Genomic DNA, 15,240 nt, shown 5'->3' with positions numbered 1-15,240 from the left:
AACAACTCTCACAAATATTAGTCATAATAAGTTAATTCAGTCTTTATTACTTACCTGAATGTTACTATTTACCTCAAATATGTGCGTACTTCATTTTGTTTTTTATTCAAAGTGTGTCCATAACATTTCAATGTTTTTAAATAATTGGATTTAAAAAATAACTTATAATTTAAGCACTTTATCTAGAAGTCAAAATTATTTTTATTTTACACACCATTACTATTCCTCTCATCAATTGATCCTCGAATTCCTCCTGAATTTATGATGCATAGTGACACATGGTTCCACATCAGTTCATCAGGATAACGAAGGTTGTTATCAATCTGCATTGAGAGAAAAATGTAGTTTGTAGTTTGTTGTTGTCACAATGAAACTGCGTGAAATTAGTCCTTTAATTTAGTGGTGCAGTAAAAATACAGGATTATAAGGAACATGCAATTTGCAAACTACATCAGTGATGCAGTTACCTATTAAAATTACCTGAAAATGTATAGAGATCACCAGCAAAATATCAAAAAATGTATAGATTAGAATCATAGATCCTTATGTTGCAGCCAAGAATACCAATACAAATATATAAACATATAAATACTGAAACCATAATTTACAGTCAACTTGCAAATTGTAGACCATAAAAAGTCCAAAGTCTCATCTTTTTTTTTTTTTTTAGAGAAGGAGGAAACAAAAAAGTCTTATCCCATACTAACTAAATATGCCCAACCACTTAATTATAAAAGAGCAATGGCATCGAGCTAGAGTCTTATTGCCTTACGATAACCACCAGTGAAAGGAAGAAAGGCTTGGGTGAGCAAGAAAGCAAATGTGCAGAGGGGAATGTGAGATGGGAAATGAAATGTGGGGAGCAACGGTGGAAATGAGGATGTGGATGTAAAGGGAAAGAAACAAAGTTCACTGAGGAGCTGGAGAAAAAATGTGGGGGGGGGGAGGGTAGTGTATTTGTGATGAGGAAATTTTAATCTTTTGGAGTCCTATCTAAAATATGATGCAACGAAGGCACTTGTTCATGAGTTTTGCACTTTAAATAAACTCACTCCTCGTCTGCCTTCCAATTGATAACATTGCCATTTTTCAGTCAGTAATGAATGCTGCATCAAATATTATTTTATTGACTCATTTAATAGCTCATCATTTTGCCTGTCTTTACATTGGCTTTTCATTAAATTCAGGATCAATTCAACTTCTTGTTCCCTTTGATCAGCAAAAGACCTTATCTTTCCTCTTTTCATATTCACATGGCTAATTCTAATATAAATAATTTCCCTAGGACTCCCTTCCTATGGAATGCTTATCTATATCTTATTAGACTATCATGTTCCCTCAGTCTTTCAAGAAGTCACAGAAAACACTACTCTAGGTAATTAAAAGTACAAATTCATCATACTACATCAAATGAAGGTGTTGCTGCTACCTTAATGGGACATTATAGGCACCCAGATCATTAAAGTGGTATGGGTACAGTGTCCCAGTCCCCCTTAGTCGCGAAATGTAAATCATTGCAGTTTTTGAGAAACTGCAATAATGACATTGCAAGACTAAGACTACCTCTAGTGGATGTCAGTGGCTGACAGCCACTAGAGGCACTTCCTGGTTTCCATCAGACATTTGGTCCCTTAACGAATGCTGGACATGCTAACGTTCTGTATGAGGACATCCAGTGTCAGTAAAACCCCATAAGAAACCATTGAACCAATGCTTTCCTATGGGGAAGGCCTAACAAGCTCACCACACATGTGCCTTAGCACCCACTTGCATGACATCGGATGAGGGGGAGCACTGACCTAGTGCTAAGGGAACACCGGTGTTGGAATAGGTAAGTAATTAAGTAAAGATTTTTTTCTTTTTTTTCTTTAGTTGCGTGGGGACAGGGGGTGAGCACGAGGAAAGGTAGAACCAGAGGGCTCTATATACAGCTTTGTATTCCTAACACTTCAAAATCCCTTTAGGGGCACACAAGCCTGTATGTTTAGAGCCTTTATCCCTATAAAAGGCTCACCAAAATGTGAGTTTTAGTTTACTCACCTTGAAATACACATTTTTGTTGCACTATTATTAGGTTTTTTTTGTATTTACCTACATGTTAACATGCTGCCCCGGTATATATATTAAGGGGTACGTTTTGCAACTTATTTATTAGTGCTCACTCGCACTTTGTGTTTTTTTGGGTGGGGTATATCACCTAAACAAGTTTTAAATTTGTATTTGTGTTACTACTCTAGGGAAGTCTACCATCTTGCTTGTTGACTATTTCATTACAATAGCACTTCTATCCCTCCATACTTCAGTTGTTCCCGTTTCACTCTCTTTCCGTCCACTTCAGGTTCTCCCACAGCACAAGTTTAACGAGACGCAGTTATTGCATTTGTCTTCCTCTCCTCCCTTCTGACACATCGTTCTTACTCTTGTGCTCATTTACCCTCCACCCCTTTCTCCAGTAAATAAAATCTTGAGCAGGGCCTTCTACACTTCTTGTGTCGGTCAACATAATTAAACTAATACATTATATTTTATGTCAATTACTTATAGTTAAAGCCCAATTGCATAAATGTAAAGTGATGCAGAATATCTTGGCACTATCAAATGACGACAAAAACAACAACCGGGAGGAAGGGGAGTGAGATCTTTAAAGGGGGTATAGCACAAGTTAAAAAAACATATTACTTAACAATTTACAATTTTTGCGACAGAAAAAAAGTGTTGGCAAATAAACATGGCAAGTAATAATAATAATAATGTTAACACAATTTCATTTTCAAACTATCTTACCATAGCATCACATATTAGATTACCCAGATTACATTCCCGATAACGACATTCCACTGATGATCCATTCAGGAACACTAATGTTTTCCCCAATTCAAAGCTAGAGAAATTAGTTAACTGTTCTTTCCATTTGTTGATTTCAACTAGAAGTGCTGGATCTAAAGACAAAAAAAACAACAAAACAAAACACTAAATAAATCCACCATTAAATTTAGAGATACAATTATTTTTAAAACCTACCAAAATAAACTTTCAGGTTTTTAGGTTAGCAAGAATTCCGGTGACAAGGGTATTACAATATTTGGTCTAAATAGGAAAACTTTGCTACTTTGATCCAAAATTTGAGATTTCCATGTCAATTCTCCACCAATTCCTGGTTTAATGAATAATCTTGTATAAACTATATGGCTATGCAATACAAATTTTGAACAACTATTTTTGCATGAAGAGTGTTCATTAATACACCCAAGGGAACAATTTTTTTTTTTCCCAATACAAGTCTCTTGTTCGCTATACTATGTGACTTTGCTCAATTTGTACATCTGTAATGCCTTAAAATCTCTACCCATGATAATTATCTTCAAAACGTGGGATAAGATTTCTCGGATATTAGGTTCCAGACGTCTGGGTCTGTGAGCGGTGCATACACACTAACTAATGTCATATTTTGCTGCAGCTGTAAAGCAAATAAACATCAGGAGGGATCAGCATAGAAAGATTCTATTTGTAGGGGGAATTCCCTACACACTAGGATAGCTACTCCATTTTTCTTCTGACTAATGGAAGTAAAGAAGATTGTCGGTTTGGAGATATGGAGCTTGGCTTTTACTCTACCATGTGCCCAGGAGCCACACACCCTCCGTTTCTCATTTTGTTACATATACTTCATTTAAAAAATAAAATATTTTTCTCTTGAATAGTTAATTGAAGCATTTTTTTAACTCTTTGTTTACATATGGATAGATATGCAAAAATGCATCAAAAGGACCATCAAATAACATTACTTCGCTCAATAATATGCATGTTCGCTCCTCAAATTTTAGTACAGAAATAAACACAGCAGAAATAACTGCGAAACCACAAGAAAAATAAAAAAAGAGAAAAGAAGGTAAAATTAAAGTCGCTCACTGCAGACCAGCAAAAAAAAAAAAGTGATAAGCATAGTACACAAAAGTCATGTCTAATAGAAAGATAGAAGAGAGCTACAAACTAAAGCAGTGAGACTATGCATGGTCTGATTATCGCTGGAAAAGGGTCTGTAGAAGACAGCTTTCAAAAGATCACCAATCTCCCCCTAGAATGCTTCAACCTTGGGACGACCCCACCATCTGTGGAGATATGGCCTTCAATGCTCACATCCTCTACAACAAAGACCAGTCGATGCAGCTGAACCGGAGGTTGTGGGCATGCAAAATTTAATTTTGTACATTTGTTCCACAATATCATTCTTACGGATACCTTAGAACCTTAGAAGCAGCATCCCACATCTAATCCCAATCACTTGCCTACAGTTCCTCCTCTAGATCACTTTCCCATTGGTGGACATAACAGAAAACCCCTTTATTCATTATATGTGAGCAAATGAAATGATTGAGAGAAATTAAATCCTTCGTATAGGAACCCCTGAGGTATAGCACTTTAGACACAGTAAAGCTCAGTTTGCCTCTCGAAAAGGCAAAGTTAGACAGCTGAATACAATTTAAAAAGCCTCTAATTGACAATGGGGAGGTGAATTATCTCCTAAAATGTGGGAACTCCTACCCTCCACAGAGGGAGATATATTTGTATGCCCTCATTTTAAAAGCTCTGAAATCTCTGGGCCTCATACCGAGTGGAAATTAGCAGTTTCGTAGAGAGGAGAAGGTCTCGATGCCAAAGCATACTGGGATCTCACCTTATCACAAATATGTAGGGAGGTGGCTATAGCTGGGAATAACAATTGCAGGAGGGCTCTTTTGGACTTGACTAGCCACATATAAAGAGAAGGTTTAGTCTAAAATCAACCCATCTCCAACCACTTGACTGTGTATGCCACATGAAAATTTGAGCCAGCTAGGTTGCGTAATAGCACTGCAATAAGTTGTGTCTTTTGTTAAGAAGAAAAGCAAACTCGTCAAAACCTTCATTTTAATGCAATGCAACCTCCCAATCCAAGAACCTTGCTTCCCATTCCAGGCCTTCCATCTTACTCTTTAAAATAGCAAACAGGAAAGGAGGTTTTTTAATTATATTTTTAAAAAGTGTATCAAAAGAGACTGTGACCTAAATCATGATGTATCTGAAAGAGTATGACACTCATAGGCGATACCTCAATCTCATGTCCACAGCCAACAGGTGCTGGGCCAGAACATGTGACTCTTCAAAACAAATTTTGAACCCAGCAATAGATTCAAACCCTTTTAATAAATCAAATAAAGGGGGCAGGGACTCCAAAGAGTCAATAATGGTCAAAAATCACATCATTCGCATAAAAAGCAAGCTCATGATTTCCACCATAACCTCAATATCACATGTTCTAGAGTGTTCACTAAGTAAGTGCAGTAGTGGTTCCAAAGAGAAGGCAAACAGGGGAGAAAGTGGGAACCTCTGGCGAGTTCCATTATGCAGTGGGAAAGAAGAGCATGTTTGAAATTTCGGCTTATAATTTGTGTGTCAAAGGGCTTTTAAAACACTGATAAAGGAGAGAGGAAACCCCCAGTGAGAGAGAAGGCCAAAAAGATATGAACACTCATCCCGACCAAATGCCTTGTCCAATGAAGGAAACAAATAAATATTGTGAGGGAAGGGTTTAGTTCTACATTTTGCATAGTTTAACATAGCATATGACATAAATACAAAAAGGTTTCTACTTACCTTCAGGAATACTACTGTCCAACAAAATAGGATTCCCAGAAGACTGCAAAACATTTCCTGCCTCATCAAAAGTAACAGTTAAGAAGCCAAGGTATTTTCCAAAAGCATATGCTTGAACAACTGGCACAGAACGACCATCATCTGACTTTACAATGAATGGATATTCCCCAACTGGGACATCATTGGAGGGTGGAGGGCCTGCATAAAAATACATAATTTATTTATTTAAAAAATATATTATGTATTGTCTGGCATGGTTTCAAAGGGAAAGAGACATAATTTAACAAAATAAATACAGTACCATTGGTAAAGCAGGTCAAATGCAATAGGTTTTCAGTCAAATAGTTATTTTGAGTGGATTGAAAGCAAGCATACATTGAGAAGAAACATTTTCCTTTGATTTAACCCATGTTTTAATTTAAATGAGGTTAATAAGCAAATTCCATCTAGGCACGAATGTTAGCAGGTGGGCCCATACAAAATAATTTGTTCACTTAACCAGGAATTTTTTACTATTGGCATGTTATATGCAAATTTGAGAACAAAATGGCTGATGTAGAAAAGATCTCCAACTCAAATATTTTTCTAGTTTGGGACTTGAGCTATTAGGCTTTCCAACTGATTCAACACTGTTTGAAAATCCATCCAAATGATTTATCTATAGAAGTCACCACTATTAAAGCCTATGGGAATGTTTAGAGATAAATCACTTGTAAAGGTTTCGTACAATATTGCAAAAAAAAAAAAATACAAAATAAATAAATAAATAAATATATATATATATATATATATATATATATATATATATATATAAATAAACATGTTTGGCTCCTGCACTCCAACCATAAATCAATAGCTACCCGGTGCTCTGGGGGCTAGGTAGTATATAACGAAAAAATACCGGCACTCCTGGGCTTTTCAAAGTACTTTCTTCTTTATTCAGAGAAACCACATCAACGTTTCAGCTCCACTTAGGAGCTTTCATCAGGACACTCATTTCACTTAAAATGAAGAAGCTTATATAGGACAAACAATTAAAAATAATTACAAATAATTACTTACCCACAGATGATCTACATTCTCCTTTCCCGCCAGGTCCGTCTAAGTTGCCGGCGAGCTCACCTCACACTTCCGGGTCCGGAATCACATGACCCGGAACTCCGGTCTAAATGAAATGCTATTGGACAGCCGTGACATGTCGCCGGGGCAACCATAGACGCACAAGTCTCATTGGTTGCTCCCGCATGTACTGGGGCCGATCAGGATCAGTTCAAAGTTTTGTACGAAAAAATATGTTTGAAGTGAGGGTTGCCAGGCAACAAGGACGCTCCCAGGGGTTAAAGAAGAAAATACAGGCTGAATAATATACTAAATAGGACCTCTAAAAATAAAACAACTGGATACTAAATATTGAGTGTTGAATAAGTAAAATGTGTTCAAACAGAGCAATAAGGCTCAAGAGAATCTAATATCTGAAATGTGACTAGTGTCTCCTTATAATCTAAGGAGTGGGAAATTAATTCCACAGCGTGTGCGGTTATAAATGTATAAAGATATATATAACAAAAACCTGTGGATGACTACAAAAATATAAAAAGCTGACTATTAATCTTGGGCTGCAACACACAAATCACTCAGACTTATAAAGTAAGAAAGAAGGACATGAAGTTAACCCTTAAAGCAATTCAGCAAGCTGGCGTTTTTTTGTGTACTGGTGACACCTTAACAACTGGTACGCCTTTCCAGTAGTTGAGTGACATTACACAAAATATTAAAGGCACCATCCGCCATCAGGTATTCCCAGATCCACCTCCATAGAAAAGTTCATTAAATAGCAATTTAGTGTATAATGCGAATGCTGGCATATATTTAATGATAAATATGATTATGTTTCATTGTAATTTTTGAAAATAATCTGTAAATGACCTACCTGTTCACTGTTCAATTTTGCCTCAATTCCTTCTGCATTAAACATTCTGCTGTGGATTTATTATCTGTATATTTTATACTTAATCTGGAAACACGTGACTTATTCTTGTGAGATCTTTTATAAAGAAATTAAAATGAATTTAAACAAGGACCTTGAAATTCGCCTTTTGTTCAATTCAGTATTAATAGTAAACATTTATATTTTGTCTTTCACCTAAATCAAACAAATTCAGCTTGATTTATTAGTGCACACAGAACCCATCATAAGCAAGAAAAAGATTTACTCTTGTATTTCTTTTTAAAAGATCCAATTTACTAGCATGAATCATGGAAAGTTGTATAAATATGCGGCTCAAGATTATTCAATTTCCTGTTGTAAAGCCTTCAGAGTAACGACGATACACGCCAGACCATCCCTATGTACATCAATGGTAAACAGACAACTCACTATTTCTCCTTTACCAACAGCGAGATTACACATGAGTAAGCAGTAGGCAATATAGAAGCTGGTAAAAGTAGAGACAGGTTTAGAACTTTGTAGTTAACCAGTTACTACTTGATAAAAAAAAGTACAGGTACTATAGCCAGTAGTGGCTGGCTAGCAATAGATAGTGGCAGGTATAAAGATACAACAGCTCTATGCATGCTTAGGACAGCTGTCAATTTTCTGGTAGAAAATCCAGTTTCCATACATAAATTGCAACCAGACAAAATGCTTACATTCACTGGCTAACACCACGAACTGTATATGAAGTAGGTGCAATCCATGTTTGAGTAAAACATACCTTTTATTGAGATGGTTTAAAAACAAAAAGACCAAAAAATGGGACAGAGAGCAAAACCTAAGAAAGCATATCCCAGGAAAATAACTGAACAAGTTTTGCGCAAGTAGTAGGCACAATATCCTAATAGCCTGATGTTTATAATCACATGCCGTAATGGTGAGTTAATTTGAGAAAAATGTTAACCCCTGCCTTACCACAGGGAAAGAGAAAACAACATGCACCAAAACGGACATTATTAGTGAAACCTAATTTTACATATAGGCTCCTTATCCTTAGTTATCTAGTAAATACCGTCATTTTTATGTTTCTCTATTTTCTTAATTTTTTTTCAACATGTCCAGAATTCTTACATGGGCACTAAAAAAAGCGTAATGCCTGGGTGAGCCAAGTCAGGCTGCACAGGAATGCTGTGAGAGAGCTGTGAGAGAGCTCCTCACTCACAGTTTATAGAGCAGGTTTTCTAGACTAGGTTTTCTAGACAATGTACCCACACACTCTTTCGAAGGGTGTGTGGGTATATTGTCTAATCCTCAACTCGACTGGCACATTGTGAAGTGGTTGTGGACCATAAACTCAGCTGATTTATGGAGAACCTCAAACTACACAGCAAGGCCTAGTGTGAATATTGGAGCCTGATGCGCTAGTGCCATGCTCCCCCCTAGAGCCAGTAGGGGTTATCCTGGTCCCCACTAGAGGGAATTGATCTGGAGGGTCTTGGCTGCTGCACCAGCCTCCATGGCAAAGTAGGCATTAAGACAATCTACTGTAAGCCTTTGAACACCTCTACTCTCAAATTTCGGACAAGCTGCAACAGTGCAAGAAGGATGAAGCTGCACCAGTGGAAGTCCAAGAGCTCTCAACCACTCACAGCTTTCATTTTGGATGCTTCCCCACAACCACATACCTAGAGCCTCCGAAGGTAAACCTCCACATCACAGCCCAAATCCTGCGAGGGTTCTTTGTTGGCGATGGATGCGCCTGATGGGTTTTTACATGGATTCCGATCTGGGCTCAAAAACTGGCCAGATCCATGAGTACCAAATGCTGGCTCGAGAAGTAACCTGGGGCCGGCTGAATGGACTGTTTTGGACTTGCCGCTATTTTGGTACAAAGCCTTTTTATTTACCACAAGCTGTACCTGAGATTGGAGAGGGTTGAAAGGCCATCATCAAGGGCTGGTAGCCAGTATTTGTTTATATTTTTCCATTTTAATGTTTGCTCAATATCACTCCCAGGGGGCTCCAGTGGCCTCCCACTTTCATGTTATTATATCTTTACATTGACTCCCTCTATCAGCTACACATGCCACTAGACTTATATTTGCCCAAAGGTTTACTAGAATGTGTGTTACTAACCAAGTGGGCTCTTCACTTTATTAGTACAAAAAATATACAGTTACTTCGATACTTGTGTTTCTTTGACCGTGTGCATCATAATGAATATATAATGCTTACAGATTTATTTCTCTGTTAAAGGTTTTGTTCTTCTCCTTTGATGGACCATTGTATGCATGTACACTGGCTACTTATGTCTGTAACTTTGCACAACAAAAATAAAAACAGTTTTAAAAAATGTTTAAAAAATGTTTAACACCAGATTCCATTTAGAGGATGACCTAATTTCTATGTGTTTTTATTTCGTCTGTAACCTACTGCAGGGCCGGATTAAGAGCCCAGTGGGCCTGGTGCTGACAATTATGAGGGGCCTAATCTTATCGACCAAAAACACAAAAACAATCATACCTCCCAAGCGTCATGTATCTGATGGAGATGATGCTGGAGGGAAACGCAAAGGATGAAGCTATATGAAAACACACTATATGCTAATCCCTCTAATTTGTGCTTTCATCTTTCAAGTAAATCCATACCTCCTAACAGCAGTGTCCAGTGAAGCAGGAAGTCAATGTGCAGGGTAAAAAGGTGTGCCACTGGTGCGAATCACGTGACCAGACCTGCCAAAAGGGGAGAACATGCCCAAAATGGGGGCATGTCTGTTCAAAGAATTTGAAGGACAGCCTGGCATGAATGCATGTCAGGCTGCCTGCCAATCCTGCAGGCTGTCCAACTAAGGGCATACTATGCAGGCAGCACCCTGAGCTTGACATAAATGCGTCTAATGATGCGCTCACTCCACGCTTTCTAAGGACTATCCCCTAGCACTCGCTGGTCCACTTGTCTCCTTACCTTCTTACTAGCAGGCAGAAGTTCGTGGTATATAGTCTGAGACAGAGAAAAGGTGTATGTAGTGAGTGTAGAAGAAAGGGGACATGCCACAGTGTTAGAGACCAACGTCTGCATTACCTAAACTAATTTTATTGTCAGCCAGTCCACACAAGTTTTTTTCCCATACATCCCTCTTAAGCTTCCAAACTTAAAGGGACACCATAGTCACCAGAACAACTACAGCTTATTGTATTTGTTCTGGTAAGTAGAATCATTCCATTCAGGCCTTTTGCAGTAAACATTGTCTTTTCAGAGAAAATAACTCCACTGGCCACACCTTAGATGGCTGCTAGAGGTGCTTCCTGGGGCAGTACTGCCTAGTGTGCAGCACTGCCATTCAGTGTATCCACCCTCTGCATGCAGACACTGAACTTTCCTCATAGAGATGCATTGATTCAATTTATCTTTATGAGGAGATGCTGATTGGCCAGGGCTATGACTTGTGCTGGCCCTGCCCCCTGATCTGCCTAGTTGACAGTCTCAGCCAATCCTATGAGGAAGTATTGTAATTTGCTCAGACCACCACTTCTGATGATGCCAGCAGACAGTCAGTTCAGAGGCAGAGCCAGCAGTTGCAGACTTGAATACAAGTTATATTTTACCATACTTAGGGAGGCAAGAAGGGGCCAGGTGGTGGTTTTAACATAATGGGGTCAGAAATACATGATTGTGTTCCTGACCCTATAGTGCTACTTTAAGCAAGAGTACCGGTATGTGAAGAGTAGTTAGGGTTGCCACCTTTCTTGGAAAAAAATAACAGCCTTAATCATTTGTATAATCAAAAGGAGTGACATCAGAGAAAATTCTGTAAAATCACCAAAAAACTACTCACTCAGTTTGATTCTGCTGAATAGATGGATTGCTCCCAGTGTCTCGGTCTTGCAAGTCACCCAGTATCTCAGTGTCGCTATGTATCACAGTGTCAGTGTCCCCATGTCGCCCAGTCCCCTAGTCTCCCAGTGTCTCAGTGTCCCCATTTCTCCCAGTGTCTCAGTGTGTCCCCATGTCACTAGGATACTGGGGACACAGAGACATGGGGACACTGAGAGACATGGGGACACTGAGAGACATGGGGACACTGAGAGACCCGGGGACACTGAGAGACCTGGGGACACAGACATTTAGGGAAACTGGGAGAAATAGGGACACAGACACTAGGGACACAGACACTGGGAGACATGGGGACACTGAAACATTTGGGGACACTATGACACTAGGGACACAGAGACATGGGAACACAGACACTGGGAGACTAGGGGACACTGGCTGGGAGACAGACACTTGGGGACACTGGGAGACATGGGGACAGTTGTGGACATAGACATGGGGACACTGGGACATATAGGGACACTGGGACACATGGGGACACTAGGCACACTGAGAGACATGGGACAGACACTGGAAGACCTGGGGACACTGAGACACTAGCGACATTGGATGGGGACATGGGGACACTGGGAGAAACAGCATCCCCATGTGTCTCAGCATCCCCATGTGTCTGTGTCCCCAAGTGTCTCAGTGTCCCCAAGTGTCTCAGTGTCCCCAAGTCTCCCAGTGTCTGTGTCCCCATGTGTCCTAGTGTCTCAGTGTCCCCTAGTGTCTGTGTCCCCATGTGTCCCCTAGTGTCTGTGTCCCCATATGCTCCCTAGTGTCTCAGTGTCCCCTAGTGTCTCAGTGTCCACATGTGTCCCCTAGTGTCTCAGTGTCCCCATGTGTCCCTGCTGCCTTTCCCCCCATCCCTCACTTACTCTGTGCTGTGTTGCTGCTCCCCACGGATCAGTTAGTAGTAGCGAGAGGCAGGGATATGCATAGACATATAATACCTAGACGCTGCATTGACTGCTATTTCCTATTGGCGCTGATGAGCCGCGGGGCCGCAATCTTGGATCGGTCACAATGTGATCTGCAGCATAGACATATATAGAATATATATGTCTATGATCTGCAGAGCAAGGTCCTCAAAGTAAACATGGTTAGTCTTAAAATCCACCCGTAGGGTGTATAGATCCAGTAGCATGATGTTTAATCCTGGGATATTAAATAAAATTAACTGACATTTGCTGCTTTAAGACCTCTGTGGTTATTTACATTATCGACTAAGTTTACTCAATACATTGAAATTATTTGAATTTCCAGATTGAAACTATGCATTGCATTTGGATTTAGGTTTGCTAAAATTATCTTCTTAATATATATATTTTAAAGTGGGACTGGATCTTTGCCTGATTTGTAATGTATTTACTTTTCACCTATTTTTAACTAATATGGATTTTGGAACTGTGCAAAGTAAAATGTAGATATCTACAACTCTTTATTATTGTGAGCTCTGTCTTTTGAGCTCTGTCTTTTGCACTTTGAAGTCCGCATGGAGATAGCATAAAGAGAATAGGAGAACTCAAACAATCACATCACTATTTACTAAAGTGAGATTTGTCACTAAGTCAAAGTAAATTAAAAAAAATTAGGGATAGAAGTCCTAATATATAGACATATAATACCACACCGGGTGACCGGCCCAAAATGGCGCCCGCATTTCATGCCCTGAGGTCAATACGGCATCTAGGTATTATATGTCTATGGGAATATGGTGTAACTTCCTATCCCTGCCTCTCTCCACACAAAGTGACCCCTACTGGCCGGTGCTGGTATTGCAGAGTAATCTCCACTTATTCTGAGAAAAATACCTGCATTTGTATTGCCGGTATTACTGCAATACCAGCACGGCCAGGCAGCCTCAAATATCGGCTGTGCCAGTAAAATACCAGTCAGGTGGCAAACCTAAGAGTAGTGTGTGTGTAAAAAAAAAAAAAAAAAAAAAAAAAATTTTTTTTTTTTTAAATGGGCCTATTCCATGGGCCTGGAGCTGCAGCTCCATCAGCCCCTATGTTAATCCGGCCCTGACCTAATGTGTGCACTGTATAAAAAGACATTTAAAAATCCACATACACACGTTTTGAAATTTTTTCAATGAATTCAAAATTAAAGTTCTTTTTTTTTTTAATGGAACTAACTCTGAAAATAAATATATATAGATTTTAAAGTTAGAATATTTTTTTTTTGTATATATTCCTGGCCCTCTATTGTAATAAATTAAAAAAAAGACACAAAATGTATCTGTAATCCAAGTCAAACTTCTCACAGCAGCCTGACACAGCAGCCTGTTGAGTTCAACTATTATAATCTGTTGTCTAATCTACTGTTTCTCAGATAAAAGTACTGTGGCTCTATGGCAAATCTACTGCTATCTGCTCATCTAATGCTCCTTGTAGAGGAAAATCAATGCGTGAATATGAGAAAGACTGGCTCTATTCAGCATCATTATGCTGTGCATGATTTTGCCAAATGAAGATATTCAAAAAACACAAGGTCTTGAAGGAGGTATTGTTTGTCTGTCATCCGCAGAAGGCATATTTTTGGCTAAATGTACACATTTACATTTCTTAGACACTGCACTATTTACATTGTCAGAGAAAAAAAAAATGCATTTTATGTACCATGACCACTACATTAGGGTATAGTGATTTTGATGCTTTGCGGGTCCCATTATATTTAGTCTGCAAGAAAATGAATGTAAATAGAGACATTGATTTCTGCAAATTAAACATGGTTGCTTAGTGCCAGTTGTCATTATTGAGGTTCTTATATCTGAATCTCTCTCGCTTTTCTCCAGTTTCAGGTTATGAGTTTCTGAAGTGCCAACAGGCATCACATGCCTAAAGAATCCTTCGCTAAACAGAATTTAAAAAAATAATTCCCTACTGTCTATGTACACAATAAAAAAATAAAATAAAATAGTTGTCTAGCAATGCTGTATTTATAGCAGTATATAATAAATAATGGAAGGAATCCAGTGGATTTAATACAGAAAAATTCAGGTATACAAACGGACAATAAACGGCCGTTATTTGGGGAAAATCTGCCTGTGTTGTTCTTGGCACTGACCTACCAACATTTGTGTAAAAATACACATGGCCTTTTGTTAAAATACTAACCTGTGTAAAGAAATGTGTTGGAGTGTCCTCCCACAACAACATCTACTCCTTTCACTTTCTGAGCAATAAGTTTGTCGGTTTCAAAACCAGAGTGCCCCAATGCAATAACTTTATTTACACCAAGAGTTAAAAGTTTGTCTACTTGAGGTTGCAAAGCTGTAATCTCCTCTTCAAATACCAGATATGGGCCTGAAAAATGTAAAAAGTTGGTTAGTAATACATAATGATAATGTGCAGACACACCTTACAAGCATTTGATTATACATGTTACAAGTTGGGGTGTTGCTGAAGTAAAAAAAAAGAAACATTGAAAATGAAGGTACATCTGAGAGAGTACATTCCTGAGGCGTACATTCTCTGGAAGGAAATATTATTGTATTGCTTTTCAGCTTTTACGGTTTTTCCATTTAGTCACCATATCACATTAAAAAAGAAAAAAGCACAAACAAACATTTATGAACCTTCACCACTGACATTTAATTATATTGTTAACCATATTTTTAATGTAAGTTTGAGGTCTGACTTCAGTTTTCTAACAGTTGGTTAATGAAACCTAGGTAAAATGTCCTCAACATGCCTGTCCTATATCTTCTGGTTGTAATATTTAATAAATTCAAGCTCATAAGATAATTTACTTTTATTTTGTGTAAAACATGTCGTTAATGTTCAGTTTGTTTC

The 15,240-nt window shown here is 38.5% G+C and overlaps 1 protein-coding gene across 1 annotated transcript in view; it reads right to left on the bottom strand.

The window, feature by feature from the left end:
• Positions 1-15,240, bottom strand: part of NT5E (5'-nucleotidase ecto) — a 109,299-nt gene that overhangs the window by 26,357 nt on the left and 67,702 nt on the right. Inside the window, exons 3-6 of the mRNA XM_063443063.1 lie at positions 14,563-14,751; positions 5,635-5,832; positions 2,785-2,939; positions 215-323 (exon numbers count right to left, since the gene is read on the bottom strand). Of these exons, the coding sequence (XP_063299133.1) occupies positions 215-323; positions 2,785-2,939; positions 5,635-5,832; positions 14,563-14,751 (651 nt within the window). The remainder of the gene's footprint in view (positions 1-214; positions 324-2,784; positions 2,940-5,634; positions 5,833-14,562; positions 14,752-15,240) is intronic.

The sequence above is a fragment of the Pelobates fuscus genome, chromosome 2 (assembly GCF_036172605.1).
Source record: "Pelobates fuscus isolate aPelFus1 chromosome 2, aPelFus1.pri, whole genome shotgun sequence".
NCBI classification, from domain to species: Eukaryota; Metazoa; Chordata; class Amphibia; order Anura; family Pelobatidae; genus Pelobates; species Pelobates fuscus.
The sequence above is the reverse complement of the archived record's forward strand: the minus strand, read 5'-3'. Positions and strand labels throughout refer to the sequence as shown.